Source organism: Peromyscus eremicus, chromosome 16_21, assembly GCF_949786415.1.
Source record: "Peromyscus eremicus chromosome 16_21, PerEre_H2_v1, whole genome shotgun sequence".
NCBI classification, from domain to species: Eukaryota; Metazoa; Chordata; class Mammalia; order Rodentia; family Cricetidae; genus Peromyscus; species Peromyscus eremicus.
The window spans coordinates 6,293,585-6,313,963 of NC_081432.1; the positions used below are offsets into that span (position 1 = coordinate 6,293,585).

At 55.3% G+C, this 20,379-nt stretch overlaps 1 protein-coding gene and 1 pseudogene across 2 annotated transcripts in view; both read right to left on the reverse strand.

The window, feature by feature from the left end:
* Mdga1 (MAM domain containing glycosylphosphatidylinositol anchor 1) overlaps window positions 1-20,114 on the reverse strand; it is a 55,532-nt gene extending 35,418 nt beyond the window's left edge. For both annotated transcript variants that reach the window (XM_059282263.1, XM_059282262.1), the window contains exon 1: window positions 20,048-20,114. In XM_059282263.1, the coding sequence (XP_059138246.1) occupies window positions 20,048-20,114 (67 nt within the window). The remainder of the gene's footprint in view (window positions 1-20,047) is intronic.
* On the reverse strand, window positions 6,137-7,628 carry LOC131926703 (XK-related protein 8-like; annotated as a pseudogene).
* Window positions 20,115-20,379: the final 265 nt, after the last annotated feature.

Genomic DNA, 20,379 nt, shown 5'->3' on the forward strand with positions numbered 1-20,379 from the left:
GGACGCCTGACAGACACTCCATAAGGATAGCCAGGAGGGTGCAGAATAAACCAGATCCGCACTGCAGGCCTGGCTATTCCAAAGTGGATGCTCACATCCCCCTGAGTACCGCTGTCCCTGTAAGCCTTGGACACAGGTCCTAGGAATCAGGCTTCTCCTACTTACTGCACAAATCCAGATCCCCATCCTAGAAGGCGGAGCCTGGGTCAGGCCCTGGCCAGGAACAGGCAAAGCAGTACTGTGCTGAAGCCAAGGGGCCCTGAAGACTTTGACCCCAAAGCCCAGGGAGATGAAGGGTTAATGGGGCTCCATCTGAGCCCATGGATCCAGTACCCAACCCCAAGGCATAGGGCTCCACTTGGGCTTCTGGCGGGTGTCTGAGATCCTGAGCCCTCACACAGAAGGTGACGGCGATGGTTGGATGGGAACCCTTTCCATCGAATTTGCTGGAAGTGGGCGTTGAGGGAAGGCTCCATGCCAGCTCTTCCCGTGACTAAACCCCCACAAAATAACATTAGGCTCACAGTGTCTTGCTAAGTGCAACATCTAGCAAAGTGCTGTGTAAACTGTAAAGCCCGGTGCAGATCTGCTCTTGCTATGATCATCAGGTGCTGAGAGGTCCAAACACGGCCTGGGGATGTGAAAAGTCGGAAATTAAAAGGCATGAGACCATACATCTCTGAAACCAGGGCAGACAAACACACAGAAATGATCCGACCGCCACAGCCAGGCCATGCATGATGAACCCATCCGACTGTCTCCGTGCCCGAGGCTACAGGTGATCTCACTTTGGGGCAGAGGCCTCCGAAGAAATGATTGCAAAGGGAAAAAGCACTCACGTAAGGATACTCCTAGTGGCAGTATTCAAGAGAGAGGCAAATTGGCACCTGCCCAGGAGCTGGCTACAGAGAAACAGTGACTCAAGCCCGGCCCATCAACGCAGAGGGTGCTACCTGCCCATTAAAGTGGCAGGTCTGAGGACTCTGTCAATAGCGAGAGACGTGTGTGGGAGATAAAGTCAGCAGAGAGCGGAAGGGAAGACTGTTTACCGCTATGTAAAAATGTATCGACAGGTATGGGCAGAGAGCTCGAATGAGCGGTTAATGTTTGATGGGCACAGGGGCCGGCTGCTTCCTGTGAAGTTGTTTAAGTGGCTGATAATAACAATAACAACACTGAAAGCAAAATCAATCCACCAGCCTGGGAGCTGGCAGGGCCCCAACTCCTAGGATGGAAGAGAGGAAAGGAAGGGAGGGCCAGCTCTGGCGATCGTTCCCCTATCCCGGGTTGCTGCGAGTCCCCGGGGGAGCTCCCACTCTTGGGATGCTCTGTGCCAGCTCCAGGGAGGAACCACCGTCATGCTTCCAGAACCTCCCTAAGACTGTCTACATGTGGAGTCACGTGTGTGGGGGGGGTTCCTGGAGGCCAGGATGTATGTCACCCTGGCCCCATGGGTGGGTCACTCCAAGGTTGCCGACTCTTGCACCACTCCAGCCGCTGGCCTCTGGAGCCAGCACCCACACGTGAGTGGGACACACTGTCTCCTGATGACCACTGTCCGTCAGGAAGCTGAGGGCCACCCGAGACCTCTCCTTCTCCCGTATCCCACACACAGCCCACCAGTGAGCCGCCCCAGCTGCCTCCCGTATGCCACCCTGTTCTTGGTCCCTGTCACCAGCTCCTGCCTGGATGGTTAAAGCAGCCTCCTGACAGGTCTGTCCGGCCTCTTCTCTCACCCCCTAGCCTGCACCACAGCAGCAGAAGAGACCTTTAACGACACTCCCTTTTCCTTCGCTCACCCCCCCCCCCCCCCCCCCCGTTCCTGTCTCACTTGAACAGTGCTTTCAACCACCGGCTGTATCGTCTGACAAGGAAGGTTTATTCCGGCTCACAGTCCATTTTGGTGGGGAAGTCACGGCGGTGGGAGCGTGGGGCAGCTGGTCACATGACGTCCACAGTCAGAGCAGAGAGAGGTGCACACTTCCTGCTTTTCGTTCACTCTGGATTCCAGCCCCTGTTAGTGCTGCCTATCTTCAGGCCGGGGTCTTCCTCCTCAGTTAAGCCTTTCTGGAACTGTCTCCACAGCCAAGAGGCGCGCCTCCTCGGTGCTCCAACGCCGGCTGACACTGGAGGTCAGCCACCACGAGAGTCGTGTCCTGTCCTCTGCTCCCTCTTACCTCGCCATCTACGGCCCTTCCGAGCCCAGCCACACCGTTCTTCAAGCAGGCCAAACCACTCTTACCTCTCGACCTCTGCCCTGTCATTGCTCTGCTGGGGGAGGTATCCCCGACTTTCCAGAGCCCTCTCCAGCACTTCCTTCCAAGAGGCCTTCCCTGGGTACCCCATTTACAGCCACAGCCCTGCCCTGACTTTGTGGGTTGGGTTTTTTTTTGTATATAGCTCACCAGGGAGGGGCTGGAGAGCTGGCTCAGCAGCTAAGAGCGGTTCATGATCTTGCAGAGGACCCAAGTTCAATACCTAGCACTCACATCAGGTGGCTCACAACTGCCTGGAACCCCAGTTCCAGGGGATCTGCACCCTCTTCTGGCCTCCATGGATACCTATACTCACACACACATACACACAGAGAAACACAAATACATGCACATAATATTTTAAAAAGAAATAAAATCAGCTGGGTGGTGGAGGCACACACCTTTAATCCCAGCACTCGGGAGGCAGAGCCAGGCGGATCTCTGTGAGTTCGAGGCCAGCCTGGGCTACCAAGTGAGTTCCAGGAAAGGCGCAAAGCTACACAGAGAAACCCTGTCTCAAAAAACCAAAAAATAAAAAATAAAAAATAAAAAAATAAAATAAAATAAAATCCATCCGTACCCAGCTATTTTTTTTTTTTGTTCTCTGTATCCTTTCAAAGCAAACACTCCCAGGGAGGGAACATATGTTAAATATCTAAAAGGACATGCCATCTTCTTCCGAGAGTCAGTTCAAAAACCCAGAGTCTAGGAATGTGTTCTCTTTAGCATCCAGTATATTTATAAATCCAGAAATACAATACCTGTCCTGCTCTTTAAGCATGCTCTTATTAGTTGTGTTTTATTTTTTTCCTCCCTCCATTACTGAAAGGTTTCTTTCCCTTTTTCTGGCTGTAAATGGCACAAACTGTGGGATCTGATTATAATGCTATGCTTCAAAACAACCTGTAAATGACTGGGTGGGCGAAGGGTGAAGGATTTGCTCCTGAGGGCTGAGGGCTCCACAGGGGACAGCTGTGGATATGACATGGAGGGGGCTAGCTTTCAGGAAGGGAAGGTGAAGTGTGGCGTTTACGGTGACAGAGAGGTGGCTGGTGGGTCTGGGTGAGGCAGAGGAACGGGAATGATGAGGGTTATGTTTAGACATGAGGATCGTAGCAGGAATCCTGCCACCTTTCTCCCTTCCAGGGCCACCGAGCAAATGGGAACTGTGGCTGCTTTCTTTCTCTCTCTCTCTCTCTCTCTCTCTCTCTCTCTCTCTCTCTCTCTCTCTCTCTCTCAACATCTTTGTCATTAAACCTCCCTGGACCAGGCACTGGGCTGACGACAGCTCAGCACACATCAATTCTCCTCATAGGCAGGGAAACTGAGGCACAGGGGAACTAAAATCCTGCCCAAGTTTTCACATGGCTGAGGCGGGACTGGAACTCAGGCTCCATTCCAGAAGGCTCTGCAGCTTCCCTTCAGCCCACACGGCCCCAACCGCGCTCCCCACCCTGAGCAAGAGAAACATCATTCACCCACTGCGGGTATATTTAGTTATGTGGTGCTGAAATTAGGCCCTGGTGGTGTCACCTGAGCCTGGCAAGTCATGTGTGACAGCTGACCTCAGAGCTGCCAGCCGCTGACACCTCAGTGTGAAGATCTTCTCCCATCGTGCCCTCCCTGGGGCCCTGAAGGAGGAAGTAAGCAGTGAAGGAGGGAGGGAGCACCGTGCATGCGGGGCCACTTGGTCAACTCTTCCCAGAAGCCTCCTCTCTGGTTGCCATGGCACCACTCCTCAGAGGCCCGAGTCTGACAGGGCCTGTGTGTGGAGTCTCTGGAGAAGGGGCTGCAGTGGCCCCAGTCCTGAGACTTCAGCCGTCAGGGTCTCCTCATTCAGAAGAAAGATGCTGCTCTCGGGGGCCGTGGGGGCCGGGAGAGGACCAGGCGCACGGCTGAGGGGACAAGGCTGAGGGGACAAGGTGTGTACAAGAGCAAAAGGAACGACGGGGAGAAACTGAGGTAGACGGGAGGGGGGGGGAGTGGGAACTTGGCTTCTCTGGCCCAGAGACCAGAAAACAGTAGGCGTTTAACAAATGTTGGGGGAGGAAGGTTTTTTTCTCTCTTGAGGCAGGCCTCAGGTAGCCTGGCTGGCCTTGAACTCACTAAGGAGCCAAGATGACCGAACTCCTGAATCTCCTGCTTCTACCTCCCAAGTGGTGAAATCACAGGCGTGCCCACACACCCCGTTTGTGCCCTGTGGGGGAGCTAAGCAGGCAAGCATTCCACCAACTACCCTACATCCCCAGCCCTGGAAGCAGAGATTATTGAAGGGGCTTGAGACTCCCTGGCTAGGTCACCAGCAAAACCTTTGCTCTGACCAGGTCCAAAGTAGGAGCCTAAGTCAGGAAGTTAGGTGCAGAGGAGGCCTAAGGTGTGCTGGCTCCCTTTGAGCCATGGCTATTCCCAAACAGTTGTTGGCCATGGAACTTCAGAAGGCAGCCCCACCCCCACCCCAGCCCTATATCGCCTACTGCTGGGCCCAGCTGGGGGCACTGTGGTCCTGCACCAGCCCAGCCTCTTTCCTGGCAAGGGTGTCCTGGGTGAGCGCACGCCCGGCCGGGCACAGGGGATAAGGCTCTGGCGGGTGGCTTTGTGTTCTGTGGAAACCAAACCCACAACCAAGCCAGGCAGCCAAGCAAAGCCTGCCGGGAAGGCTGGCAGGCCTCCCTCCCAGCCCCCCAGAGAGCCCCCCTAGGAACTACAGATGGCACCAGCTGCCACCCTGGCTGGCACAGGAGACCCAGTGGACAAGGCCTGGGTCCAGCTCTGGCCTCCCAGCCTGACCCCCTTCTCCCTGGAATAAATTGGAATAGAAATGAGAGGGAATCGCTCTCCTCTGTTTGAACAAATTGCTATGGATCCCTCCCTGTCTCAGGTCAGGGCTCGCAATGGGGGATATTTTCACTTGCCGACTGCTAATAGACTCAGGAGAAGCTGCTGGATCGATTGTGGCCGGGAAAATTAGCCATGAGCTCCGGGCCAGCCTCGGCCTGCCCCTGCCCCCCACTCCAGGCCTCTGGGGGGGGGGGGGGGAGAGGCGGGGGCCTCTGTCCAGCAGGGACCAAAGCCAGGAACAGACAGATTGAACCCGGGGTGCTGGGGCTGAGCCTGGTGGCTGCCAGGAACCACAGTCTGTTGGAGGGCTGGGGACAAAGGTCGCTGCTCAGAACCCCTGAGGAGGTCCCCAGGGCACACCCAGTGCACACACGCATTCATCTGTGTGCAGCACCAATGCACCCACTCACGCATGCCCGCCAGAGAGAGATAGATAAGAGACTCTGGTGTGAGGTAGCAAGAGCCTGTCAGGGTCCACAGTGAGAAACCCTTGCCGATCTCAAGTTCATCTCCAACAGAATGGGGGAGGGAGATGGCCAGCTCCTGTGCCCCCAGCGAGTTCTCCACCTGCTCCCTCAGCTCCTCCCACGGTGACAGGAAAGAAGTGACCCACACAGGGTGTTCTGATTAGGAGACCCAGGAGCCAGAACCTACTACTGGCCCCACCATGAGGCTCCTGCCGGGGACCACATTGTCTGGAGAAGGTAGGGTGGAGCTTGAGGTAGCCTCTAAATGTCCCAGGAGTGAGGTGGTTTGAAAAGCCGCTCACCTGCTGGCTATCCTGCCGTATCAAGCACGAACATGCACGCGTACACACACGCACACCCATCACATCTCAGTCAGTGTTAGCCCAGGTCCCACTGAGGAGACAGAGCAGGCCCCAGGCTTACACCTAGCCACCAGTTTCTGCTTCTGAAGGATGGAGTTAAAAGACCAGCTCACCTCTCAGCCGTCGACCTCTAACCTCTGTGGGTTTGAGCTGGGTCTAGCACTTGCTGGGTGTCACCCAGCATGTGCTCACTAAATGCTAAATTCATCTCGGGTCCCAGTTGCAAGCACCCCAAAAGGCCAGAGGTGTTCCTCTGCGGTCCTTGGAAATGCTCCAGTTGTTCAGGGCTGTAGGGCAGCAAACTCCTCGAGGGCATGGACAGAAAAAAGTACCCTGGGAATCCCTGCTTGTCCTCACTATTCTCTTAACCTGTCTCCTTCAGGGACAAGCCCCGCCTCCATCTTCCAGAAAGGTCTAGGGCAGTAGTTCTCAGCCTATAGGTCTTGACTCCTTTGGGCAGACAACCCTTTTACAGGAGTGGCCTAAGACCATCTGCAAATCAGATGCTTACGTCATGATTCAGAACAGTAGCAAAATTACAGTTGTGAAGTAGCAACAAAATAGTTTTATGGCTGGGGGTCCCCGCAACACGATGAACTCTTATTAAAGGGTCGCAGCGTCAGGAAGGTTGAGAACCACTGGTTTAGGGGAAACCCACACACTGGGATTTAATGAGTAGCTCACTCTGGAGAGAGTCTTGAGTCTAGGGCCCTCCAGCTCAGCAAACCAGGCTGGCTTGTATATGGTTGGCCTTTGGCCCTTCCAAGGCCCAGCTTTCCACATCTTCCTTACTGGCTGAGTCAGAACCTGCCTCGAAGGACTCCACCTCTCCAACCTCGGGCAGAGAAGCCTCCGCTTTGACCTTGGGGAAGAAGTTGTGTGCTAACGGAGTGGCCCGCCTGTTAACAAAGCAGCTTAGGCTGTTTTGAAGGAAGGAGACTTCAGACCCCAGCCACACGGTTGGGCTCCCGGTGGCAGGGAGGGTGCAGCCAGAGGTAGTAGGTCAGTCCCAGGAGGAAGCAGGCTCCTCCGATAATCAACCACATCGGCAAGAAGGTCCCACTGGGCAGCCAGGTGCTCTGTGTCACCCAGGTGCTGACCAGCAGCATACTGTCACTGAGGATGAAGATCAGGTGGATGATGGACCGGCCTCGGGTGCAGCCCCCAGCCACACTGAACCAGGAGAGATAAAGGATGATTGCCACCCTCTCCCGGTACAGCCACTCAGAGTTGGGGTTTGGCATAAATACTGTGCCTTGAAGCCAGACCCGGAACAATAGTACCGGCCACAGGCTGAGGAAATGCAGGGCCACGTAGCAGGGGAAGAGAGCTGAGAACAGGGCAATGGCAAAGATTCGGGGCCTCAACAGCAGCAGGTTCCACAGGAAGCAGACGGCAGAGGAGCTCCAGCCCGGGCAGGGCTTAGAGCGAAGACAAGTACGCAAGGCCCGGTGGTAGTCCGGCAGTGCCCATGAGATACCCAGGAAGGATGAGTTGATGCCAAACTCTGTACAGATAGCCCAGCTGCAACAGATGCAGCAGCACCAGGAAACTACGTGGGGGCTGCGACCCATGCAGCTTGGCGGTGGGAGGTCAGCCAGACCCAGCAGCGCCAGCACCAGCGCGGCCCACAGGTAACAGCCACTGAGCTCCACCAGGCCCACGCCCAGGTCCAAGAACACAGGGAAGCATAGCGACAAAGGCATGGCCCACTCTAGCCAGCCTCGCAACTGTGGACCTGCCCTCCAGCCCGACTAGCTCAGTCAGTAGAGCATGAGACTCTTAATCTCAGGGTCATGGGTTTGTGCCCCACGTTGGGCGCCAAGACTTGGGCTATAGGGCCTAAAGGAGGCGGTGCTTCTTGCTTGCTGTGACCTCTTAAAATGTCATGGGCAGAGCAAATACCACTAAACTGGCTCCATCCACCAAGGGCGATGGAGAGGTACCTGCTGTCAGTCCCCCATGTCTCCCTAGCCATTTCAGTGGCCATCCATCTAGCTCCTAACTGCTAGCACCTGCCGTCCCGGGGCGTCTGACACCATCCTGGCCACTACAGCCAGTGTTCCTAGGTGCCCAGTGGGCTCAGAGTGCAAGATTAACAAGTCCTACCGTGGTGGAACAGCTTGGCCAATGGAGCCGGAGTGGGTGTATCCCCAGCCCAGTAGCAGAGGCAGATATGAACCAGAGCTCTCCAGAAGGACACAGGGCAACCTGTTTAATCAGACTCCTCAAGGGGGAGGGGGCCCCTCATTTCCCTAGCGTACTTTTCTGCTTCTCGACCCAGGCCTCCTAAAGCCACAGCTCCTATGGTGGGTGGGTGTCCCCTCACCCCCACTAAAGCACCATGACCTTAACCCAGAGTTGACACTCTGCCCTAACCACTCCCTCCTTTACCCTAAACATTGCCCTTGGATACCCCCATGCCTGAACCCACCTACCCATTAGGCCTGAGCCTCAGGGCCTGGGTTGTATCGTAGCTCCCAGGCCTTCCCTGTCCCCTGCTAGCTGACTGTTAACAGCATGAATGTGGTTCTAAGGGGTGGGGAGGGACAGGAGCTTATCAATACCACAGTGACATGCCTAAGAGGTGACATGGGACACTGAAAGAGATTTGACTTTGGAGTCCCTCCCTCTACCTGTATGGCTTTTGACTTCAGCCTGGGCACATGAGGGCTGTGTGGCCTTCACAAATTACTTGTCTTCTCTGGTCTCAAGTCTCTTCCTACACTGAATCTCAGAGATCCCCATCTGGGTCACATGAGGCCATAGTAGTGTGACTGAGTCCTGCCTGCCATACCCTCTGGCCCTTCTGCAGCTGCCTCATGGGGAGCCAGGCCTCACTGGTGCAGGAAGCTAGCCCAACCTTCCCCCAAGGTCCCCTGCATTTTACTGGAGCATTAGAACCAGAGCCAAGGGATCAGGACGCTGGAATTCAGTTCCCTCCCGTTCTGCCCTCCCAGGATTCTACTCAGAGATAGAGCCTCCGTCAAGGCAAGAAGAGGTTCGGGGCCAAGGACAGATTCAAGTTCAGCACAGCAAACCGATACAAAATCAGACAGTGAGAAGAACTTCCCAAAATGAAGGCCCAAAGAAAGACACAGCAAACTGTAGCAGGGCTTCATGATCTCACAAGACAGCGGCTCCCCCAGAAGTCGGCAAATGAATTTGGTCACCTCAGAAGAACTTCCCAGCCCATAGCCTTCAGTGTCTGAAAGCCAGGAGGCTGCTACTCCCCAGCCCACAGAGTTCAGGCTGAAATGAGACACCTGCTGCTGGAGATGGACTCCCTGGAGAGCCTGGGAGTGGGGGTGGACGGTGGGGGGGTCTGGGAGGGGAGAGGTCACAGCCTCAGGCAGGTAGGAGACCAGGAGAGACTCCCACAGGAATGTTTGGGTGACTCCAGACAAGTCACTTGCCCACTCTGGTCTCGGTCTTCTCCTGAGTGAGGTTGGCAGAGTGGGTGAAAGAGCGCCCAGTGTGCCCACTCACACCATTCAGACCTCCTCAGTCAGGAAATGCCCACTCACACCATTCAGACCTCCTCAGTCAGGAAATGCCCACTCACACCACTCAGACCTCCTCAGTCAGGAAATGCCCACTCACACCACTCAGACCTCCTCAGTCAGGAAATGCCCACTCACACCATTCAGGCCTCCTCAGTCAGGAAATGCCCACTCACACCATTCAGACCTCCTCAGTCAGGAAATGCCCACTCACACCACTCAGACCTCCTCAGTCAGGAAATGCCCACTCACATCATTCAGGCCTCCTCAGTCAGGAAATGCCCACTCACACCATTCAGGCCTCCTCAGTCAGGAAATGCCCACTCACACCACTCAGACCTCCTCAGTCAGGGAATGCCCACTCACACCATTCAGACCTCCTCAGTCAGGGAATGCCCACTCACACCATTCAGGCCTCCTCAGTCAGGAAATGGCAGGTGGGGAAAAGATGGTTCAATGGCCTCAAGTCTCCTCCTACACTGAATCTCAGAGATCCCCATCTGGGCCACAGGGGGATGGCTAAGTCCTGCCCCGCCACACCCTGTTGGGACCCTCTACACTACTTGGAAAAGCCAGGCTTGTGAGGGAAAGAGGGCTCAGTGGTTAAGAGTACTGGCTGCCCTAGCAGAGGACCAAGTTCAGTTCCCAACACCCACATCGGGCAGCTCACAACCACCTATAACTCCAGCTCCAGGGCATGTGGAACCCCTATTCCAACTTCCAAAGACGCCTGTCCTTGTGTGTGTATACACACAGACACATAGCCAAAAAATAAAATCATTTAAAAAGATAAAGCCAGACATGCCTATAGTCACAGGCCTGGGGAAGCAGAGACAGGCAGGTCCTCGGGGCTTGCCAGCCAGCCTGTCTAGCCAGTCAGTGTGTCCTGGGTCCAGGAGAGACCCTGTCTCAAAAGTTAAAGTGGAGAGCAGTGGAGGGCACCTGACATTGACCTCTGGACTCCAACGCACAGGAACCCAATTATAGGACAGGCAGCCGACTAAGTGGAGATTGATGTAGCAGGAATCTTAGATGGTCTCGCCAGTTCCTCAGCTGATCCTGTTTCCTCAGACTGGAAGCCTCTGAGTCCTTATCCAGAATGGGTCTCAGCTGAACCGCTGCTCAAAAGCCTGAAAGCTTAACCAGGCAAAAGCTTCTAGTTTCTGGTCTTCACACCTTATATACCTTTCTGCTTTCTGCCATCACTCCCTGGTATTAAAGGCTCACTTTCTGGGATTAAAGGCATGAGCCACCATGCTTGGCTGTATCCTTGAACACACAGAGATCCAGGTAGATCTCTGCCTCTGGAATGCTAGGATTAAAGGCGTGTGCTACCACTGCCTATCCTCTATGTTTAATATTGTGGCTGTTCTGTTCTCTGACCCCGGATAAGTTTATTAGCGTGCACAATATTTCGGGGAACACAATACCACCACAGATTGATGTCTAACTGGTCACCTATCCACCTCCATCCTGTCGTGTGTGTGTGTGTGTATGTGTGTGTGTGTGTGTGTGTGTGTGTGTGTGTGTGTGTGTGTGTGTATACACTCATTCCAAGGTGAGCTTGTGGAGGTCAAAGGGTAACTTTCCCGAGTGAGTTCTCTCCTTCCATCACGTGGGACCTGCGGGTTGAACTCAGGCTTGGTTGAGTTGAACTCAACCTGCTGAGCCACCTCACTGACCCCATGTGTGTGTTTCTATGGAACTCCTGTACTTCTGCAGACAGGAATGCGCCCACCTCAGCCTCCCTTACAGTTAAAATGGCCAGGGCACTCAAGGATGCCCAATGTAAACAGAAGTCACCCAGGAGCTTCTGGGAAGTCTCCTTAAAGGAAGTTGGGCCAAACTGTCAGATGTGCTGATTTAACTGTGAGTAATGCAGCTCAGGCACTGGGAATTGCTGAAGTGTCCTGGGTTATCTCATGTGCAATCAAATCCGAGGACTACTGTTTAGGCAGGGCCCCAAGATGGGAGGAGCCTGGAGGACCTCTGGACCTGAGGAGCCAGAGACAGAAGCCTCAGTGTTTCATAGCCAAACGTGGTCCCTGGAGGACAGGAGGGCTCCTCATGCTGCTTCAAGAATCAACCCCACCCCCACCCCACCCCAAAGAAAAACTAGGGAACAAACCACCTCGGCACTGCTCAAATTGCCTGGCACTTGGGGTGTACGAAGTTTGGCATTAGGTGACTTTGAGTTCAAATCCCAGCTCTACCATCTACCTGCCAACTGTAGGACCTTGGTATGTCACTCAGCCTGACCCTCAACATTTGCACTTGGAAAATGAGGCCTGTGGGGAGATTCTTAGGGACATGCAGCACGCATCACCCTTTCAGCCCTTAGCTGGTTTGGGGTGTGGTTAAGAGCAGGGATAAGGTGCTATCCCGATCGCCCGGCCTGAGCCTTCTGTGAGACTCATGCAAGCAGAAAGGCTCCATCCAGCTGGTGGCTTCAGGGGTAATAAGTGGCCTGCATGAAAGGCCCCAGGGTCCAGCGGAGCTTGGCTGAAACCCAGCTTGGGCGGTGGCCTGGACAATGCCCTGGAGGCATCCCAGGGAGAAGATGCGGTTTGGCCTGACTTAGTCTAATGTGTCTACACCCACTGGGCTGCTCCAGCCAGCCTCTCTGTCAAAGCACCAATTACAGGGCTCCCAGCCACAGCTTCCATCTGCGGAGCTCCTGCAGGGCAGAGTCCAGGCAGAGCGAGGCCTGCACTGTGGGTAAACTCCCGGATGGCTTTAACATGCCACCTCACGGCTTCCAACCCACCAGATAATCCCAGCATCTTGGCTGACTCTGGGGCTGGAAGGGAACCAAAGAGAGCGTGAGGTACGCTCTCCCAAACCACAAGGTCACCACCCATCCCAAAGCCTCGACTTCTACCAGATACAAGCTGAGCTCAGGTTAAAGACACAGCCACTTTAGGCCTCCAAGGTCTTCCAAATTTCTCAAATGAGCACTGCTTCCTTCCACACAGCACACACACAGGGACCTCCCCCAGGATGCTGCCACCGCCTCTGCTCCTGCAAATCCCTATAATTCACCTCAGGAGCTGGCAAAATACCGGCATTACACTGATGCTTCCCCGTGACCCCCGTACCTTCCAGACAGGGAAATGGAGGTTCTCCTTGAAGAGAGGCCCTGCCTTCCTGCTTATTGCCCCTGTAATGCCAAGACCAATCCATGTGCCACCAGCGTCTCTGTCACCGTCATGAGGGCTCTGATAGAAACACAGCCTAGATCTATGTTTCCCCCCCAGAGACTCCCGGGAGAGTTGGGGAGCCCCCATCCCTCCGTGGGCCCTGAAGTACCTCCTCTTCTCCTTCACACAGTGCCCCCCTCAACTCTGTCCCTAGCTTCCCATCTCTTCTCAAGCCCCCTCTGACATCCCCTCCCTACTGACATCCACTTTCTCTCCCCTCTCTCCTCTCTCCGGACATGGGATCCTGGCCTCAGCCCAGGGGCCCCCCGCAGACGCGTACCTTCCCTGGTGAAGTCCATCTTGTTTGGTGGACATAGACCAAGGTGCACAGTCACCTCTTCTGAGCTGTGCTCTCCTCACACCAGCCTCCCTGCCACACAGCCTATACACAAAGCCGACCTTCAAAACCACACTCAGTGGCTGGGAACGCAGCTCAGCTGGTGGAGTCCTTGCTTAACTTGTACGAAGCCCCGAGTTCAGTCCCCAGCATAAATGTGGCATGATGGGATACGAGGGTAACCCCAGTACTCCCAGCGCTTGGAAGGTAAAGGTGGGAAAAGCAGAAGTTCAAGGTCATTCTTGGCTATATAGCCAGCCTGTCTCAAAACCACCTCGCCCCCCCCCCCCCAGTCATTAAAGCTATTTATCAGGCTTTGTTTGCTGTCTGCCCTGACAGAAGGCTGGCCCAGGGCAGAGCCTCTTCTCGGGCTTCATTCTGGGGCAGGATCGAGCAGCAATTCAGAAGCCCGGGCCCTTACCCTCTTCACTCTCCTGCCCCAAATCTGCCTAATCAACAGCTTTTTTTATTCTTCCCACTGTGAACCTGTTCCCCAACTGCCAACTGTAGGCCGTCGTCAGCTCCTGTCCCCACGGGATCTCTTTCCCGGCCCGGCTCTGGGGTTCATGATGGAGATCTGCAATATCTCTAACTCACCCGCTTCCCCTCCTTCAAGGGACTGTTAGGAAACTGCCCACTGTGTTCCTCATATGCTCAAATCCCTTCCATCGTGCCCAACCAATCCCACTTTACACTCGGAAGTCCTTACACAGCCTTGAATACTTCAAACACTGGTCCTTCAATATTTCAAACTAATTGTTGACCCCGTCTGCTACATACCCACCTCCTCCAGTTCATTCTCGTCCCCACAACGGACTCGATTTTTGTTCCAATAAGCCAGGTCTGTCCTTACCCCAGGGCTATTGCCCTGGCTGTTCCTCTGCCTGGAATATTTCCTGGAGATATCCATGAAGCCTCTGCTTTGGGGACACCTCCATGGGGAAGCCCCCAACCCCAGCCACCATGTACGAACTTGACCCACAGTGTCTCTACTCAGTCCCCTTGTCTGCACGAAACCCGTCAGTAAGGTGCATTGTATTCACGTTCTCATGTTTGCGGACAGTCTCTCCCTCCACGGGCATGTAAACCTTAGGAGAAACAAGAGCTGGCCACCATCCCCAATCCTGCTACATAGCCAGCTCCTCCAGTCCCTTCTCCCAGCAACTGAGTCAGGCCAAAACTCACGACAGCTCTGCACCCTGCAAGGGTCCAGAAAGTCTCTCCACACCGCTCCCTCAAGAACACTAAACACCACCGTCTCCCCAGCCAAGACTCTCCTGCCCATTTCCCCAACCCGTCATTCCAGTGCGGCCTCCATCACAGGCTTTACAGTCCACATCTCTGGGCCCCTTCCAGGGGCTGCAACTTCGTCTCTCTCAACCTCTTGGCTTCCTCAAGGGTGAAATGGACTGAGGAGTCTGTCTTTCCGGGAGGCTTGGTACAAGCTAGAGACAGTAATGCATATTCATGATCTCTGTCACTATTATTATTATTACTATCCTTTGGCATTTCCAATCTTCACAGCCTTGACTTCCTGTCAACCAATGCCTAACCAACAGAGCAACCCTCCCCATGCCCAAGGTCTTCAGCTCTGTATACCCTCTGCCAGAATCAGCCTCCCCAGGCCTGATGACCAAGGCTGGTCCAATGTCTGTCTTCCACAAGCCCTGAGAGGTGACTTTTCCATTCTCCTGCATGCCTCACGGTGTCCTTGCCTTGAGGGATTTATCGAATCTCTGTGGAACTATCCCCTCCCCCTCCCTGACTCATGTCCAGCAGCCCCATGGTGCCCCAAACCAGCTTTACCAGAGGTAAGATGTGGTAGATGCCGAAAAGATTCACCTCTCATTATCCTTACTCCTACCCAGAAGGCCCACGGGACCAACGCTGGGGGTCCCCCTTCTTACCAACTGTGCCGCACTGAGCAGGTCACCTACATCCTTGGAACCTCGGTTCAATGACGAAGAGAGTCCCCACCATGGACTGCCTTCTCAGAATATCATGGGAAATATTAAGTCTTAGCCATCGTCAGGCCAAGACTTGGCAGGGCATGGGGTACCACCATGCTGGTGAGGGACCATCAGCTTCACCAAACATTCTCCCTGAAAGGGGTCACTCTCTCCTATATCCTAAAAGACACAGGAAGAGCCATACCCAACGCGTGGAGGCTGAATCTCACTTTCTTATACTTTGTTTTGCATGTGTTATCCAGTCTTAGGGGGGAAAAAAGAATACATTGTTTAAAAAAAAAAAAACAGAAGAGAAAAAGATTCATTCTTCTGAGCTAAGCATGGCTCTTGACAGCCTTCTGCCTCAGCTATTAAATGCCACGTGGGCCCTTAGTCTTCAGGGGGAAAAGGAGATGCTGCCCTGGGACCCTGTGGGGCAATTGTGCAGAGGTGTCAGACCCCTCCCGCGACACAGCCCCTAGAGTCACAGCCCTGCAAGCTCAGCTGAGCCCAAAAAAGTTCTCACCTGACCTAAAGAAGAATTGAGTTATCTTGAAAACGCAGGAAGTGTGGCTTTATCCGTGGTGGGCGCCCTTGGATTCCGAGGCAGGTATGTGGGAGTTGGAGAGAGCCCCCTTCCACCTCAGGCTGGGGAATCAGTCCCCTTCTTCTGAGAAAGGGCAAGGAGGCCAGCAAAGGGAGGCAGCGATGTGGTGGCCAGGCCCGCCCCCTGCTGGCAATGTCCGGAAGAGCAGCACAAGCTTTCCACCGCAGGGCCCACAGGGATTTACACCCCGACCTCTCTGACACACAGGCATGGGGACCGACTCAGATTGGGGTGTCTGGACAGGGAGAAGGTGAAGCGGAGCTCTTGCTAGAATGAGAGACCGAGATGCCATCTCCAGTCTCCCAAACTTTCCTGGGTGGGGTACCTTCTGGTCCAATCTCCCTGAACCCAGTCACAGGAAGAGGCATCAAGGTGGCTGTGGGGAAAGGGTTGAGAGGGAGGGATCCTCCCGTATCCTACCTTGGCTTTCCTACTCCAAGGCCCCCTCCGTGCCTCTTGGGCAACCAGGAGAAGCCAGCCCTGCTACCATGGCCTGATTTCCACTCCCACCCCAGGTATCGATCTTCTGCATCATTCATTTGCCAGGCCTTGGCGGCTGTGATTAGCTCCCTCCACCTCCCCACGGAGCTCCCCGCCCATCCCTCCATGTTCCAGCAAAGCAAAGCTAATACGGGGCTCTAAATGAGGCTTTACCACCCGGCAGCAGCAGCAGCTCAGAGACAGACCTGGCCAATTACATGTAGGCCCCTCCGACCGGCCCGGCCCGCCCCCCTCGAGGGTGCTTTCCTGGCTCCTACAATCCTTTCCAATCTCGCTTCCCGATCCTAGAACTTCACCCATGGATGATGTCCAGATGCCCAGCCTGTAGGGTAGGAAGGCACATTTGCTTGAAGTGGGGTGGGGAGGCAAACCAGGAAGAGATCTAGAGAATGACCCCGTGGGGAGTCCCCAGGCAGGGTTGGGGGACTGTCAAAGGCAGCACAGGCAAAGTAGCCTGGATTTGTAGACACACAAGACCATCTTTCCCTCGGGCAATGACTATAACAGAGAAGGAAAAAGGAATGAAAGTAGGGGAGGACCTTCTTGGGGATTTAGGAAAACCCAAGGCTGCTGCTGACTCTAGGGACAACCCGCTTCTGGAGGTGAGGCCTTCTCCAGGGAAGACCCTAGACAGACAGACATTTTCAAGGCAGGGGTGTGGAACTCAGGAGGGAAAAGTCCCAAGCGCCCCCACCCACAGCAACACTCAGAAGCCCCACACTGGGAAATTCACTTCCCGAAATTCCTTCCCCACACTCCCCCGAGGAAGGGGGGGGTGGGCTGACTTGGTGATAATTCTGTAAGCGATGTTGCTCTTGTCAAATTATTCAACATCTGTCTTCATGTTCCCACAAAAATTAGCATAGGATAGTAGTTTCTGATGACACCTTTGGTGAAATATTTTGACTTCCCCCAGTAAGTTGCAAACAACCTGTCTTAAGGATAATGTCACTTCCCACTCCTGCATATTAAATAATCCAGGGGTTTGTTGTGTTTTTGTAAGGAGCTGAATCCTGCTCACCGGCCCCTGCCTGGAAGTCTGACTGCTCTGAGAGGGGGACAGGAAGCCAGGATAGAGGATGGGAAGCCTCTAACTCCGCCTTAATAGAGCGTCAGTCACCCTCCTTTACCTGCCTACTGTCTTTGTCACAGAACTAGACCTCTGGGGCCAGCCTGAGCCACACACACACACACACACACACACACACACAGGCCTGGCAGAAAGCAGATTACAGGATCCACCCTGTAAACAACAAAACTGGGCTAGAGATGGAGAATCGGGAAAGGAGGAGGCCCCGCTCCAAATGGACCATCTGGTCCCACACGCGGCCCGCTGTAGCATCTGTGGCCCTAAAGAAGAGCAAAGCCACTTGGCCAGACTGAGAGGGCCTCCCCAGTCCTGGGCTACTGATGGCAGGCTTTAGAGCTGGAGGGTGGACCCCAGCAGGATGCACGGCCTGGGGCTCCGAGCATCTGTCTCCCACCAGGATGTACTGACCCTCGCCCACACCAAAGGCCTCCATTCCGGTCCCTCCCTCTCCCTTGCCCTCACCCTCTTATGAGACTACCCTTCATCCGCAGCCCAGGCCTGGGGCAGAATGACAGCAGCAGCTGAAGTCTATCCCCAGCACACACTAACACACTGCCTCCCTCCTCCACGCTAGCGAAACCCAGCACTTGGGTCTCTTCTCTCTTTTAGGGCTGCAAGCCTAGGGCCCCATGGCTCTCTTGAGCAGAAACCTTCAACTAAAAGGCCTCTCTCTGTCTTGGTGAGTGACAAGCTCTGGAGACACCTGAGAATTTCATGAAGCATCTTCAACCTGCAGCTCTTCATCTACTCCACGAACCTCGTCAGAGTTCCTGCGGGGTGCCAGGTACCACGCTGGGGCTGGAGGCTGCGGTGGATGGACATCTCTGCTCCTGCACACTACCACTCACTTGCTTCATCTGCTTTGGGGTGCAGAGGAATGGGTGGGGCAGAACAAGCCCTAGCTCTCCCCCCTACTTCTTAGGCCAGTCCCAACCCTGCTGGGGTGTCGCCAGTGCCTGTAACACCACGAGGCACAGTGTCCCCCAGCTTCCCATCCACCTCCAAGAAGATTTTCCACGCAGCAGCAATCTCCCTGCAGCCCAGCCTCCCCTGGAGCCAAGCTCTCCAAAAGCAGATGCAAAGAACGCCACTGAAGAGCCAAGGGTGGACCCAACGGACCTACCTTTCTTTGATTTGTAACAAGAGCAGATGGGACCTGGGCACGTGAGAGATGGGAGAAAATAAAGAAAAGGGGAGGGTGCAGAGAAGGAAAAGGACAAGTCTACAGAGACCATGGCTTTTGTTCCCTGACCTCTGTCCTCATTGTCGGGGCTCCTACGTAGGCCCGGAGAACTTTCCTTAAATGCACATTGGGCCACCTCGATGAAGAAAGACTTCATGGAGAACCCCAAACCAGATAGCCATGAGATGGGGTCGTCAGAGCGCCGGAGGAAGGGGCTGGTAGTAGGCTGAGACCTCAAGAGGGTGTATGAGCAGGTTGCAGTAGACCGTTTGGGGTACTCCCTTAAAGGTAGCGAGGCTAAGCTGCTGGTATCTTTGGTGATGCTGGAGAAAGGAGAACTCTGAGGCCTCTGGTATCTTCCTCTGTCTTAGACAGGGAGGACCCGTTTCATACCCTCCCCCCAATACATACAGCCCCGCCTCTTGCAGCAGCCCTCCTGGCTGCCTTGTCTGGCCTGTGCCAGGGGCCAGGCTGTAAGAGACACACAAACTAATTAAGAAAAGGAGTTTGGCTGGATGCCTGGGCTGGCCTCACCAGGGAATTAAGCCCAAGCCAGCTAGCTCTTGGAGCCCAGGGATGTATACTTTCCAGATACCCGCTCCCCAGGACGCTCCTCTCTCTTGCCAGGAACAGGCAGAGACCCAGGACCTAAAGCTAGTAGTCAGGGGACATGGACTCTGTCACCCACACAGTACAGGTCCAACTCCCTCCACTCTCAAAGAGAATGATTAGATTCTTGGCCCCAGAGAAAGAGGGAGAATCCTGCCCACCCCAGCCACACATCATTAGAAAGTAACTACAAAGCCCACCCTGCGGTCAGGAGAAGGCAAAGTCAGGGCCATAGGCTCTAGGGATTGACTCTCTGTGCGGTGCACGTTGGGAGGACGACCCTGGCTGGGTAGTACTGAACCAAGAAGCCTTCGCTGAGAAAACCCACGGCTTGAAGTGGAGAAAATGTGGCCAGAATACTCCTTGGCGCTACGGAGCGTTGGCTTGGTGATGCGGGAGCAGAGCTGCGTGGCGGGAGGCAGAGTTTAGACACGTAGCAGGATGGGTGCTAGCGGGGTTTGCGTTTCCTGAGGACGGTGACTGAACGTGTCTGTGTGTGCAAGCAGGCAGAAGGAAGCTAGGGCTGGGGTTCTGAGGCTGGGAACCAGGGAGAGGAAGAGCTGGCTCGGGAGGGGTCTGAAAAGGGATGCTGTGAACGGTAGGCGCCTGGGCTAGGGGATGCTCAGCATCGGCTCAGACCGTTAAGAAGCGAGAAGAGGCGACCGAGCCGTGGCCACTGCCGGGAATGCGAGCCAGCCGCCCGGCCGCGGTGCTGGCGAGCATCTCGCCCGCCCGCCAGCCGCCCACAACTCCGGATCGCTTGCTTCCACTCGGGAGGCTGAGCCAGGGAAGGAAGAAGATTCGGTGGAAACCGCTGCTCCAGCCCAGGGCTTGGGCTCTTTCCGGGTCTCCCGAGCCCATTGGATTCTCCCAAGACTTCCAGATCACTCCAACCCCTGGCAAGGTTTCAGAAAGCCGAGACCTCACCCTGGCACCCCTAGCTTCATGCCATACCCTAGGACCGGCTCCTGGGCTCGGGAGCAGGCTGCTCGGTCTCCTGGCGCCCGGGTGAGGGCGGGGACGCGGTCATCTACTCCAGAGTGCAAACCCAGGGCTTCACCAAGGCCCGGCAGCGCGCACTTTGAGCAAGATCTTGCAAAGTTTCCGCGCGGCTCCGCCAGGGTGGAGCTGGACGCGGGCTCTTACCGTAGACTCCTTGTCCCCGACAGTGGAAGGGGATCAGCGCCAGAAGTAGAAGGCAGGTCACCTCCATCTTCACGGCCAGTGCTTCATCCCCGCGAGGCGGCGCAGCCTGAGAGGCGGCGGGGGGCGCATCCGCCAGGGCACCGCGATGCCCTCTGCCTTCCCTCCTTTTCCCTGAGACGCGACAGAGAGCGCAGCGACCGAGAGCAGGAGTCTGAGCAGGAGGCAACTGGGCTCTGTCCTCTTCCCACAGGGCGGCTGCCCGGGTGGGGACGCTGGGGGCGCTGGCCCAGACCCTGGTGCCTCTGCGCACCGGGCGCAGCAGCCAGCTCCCT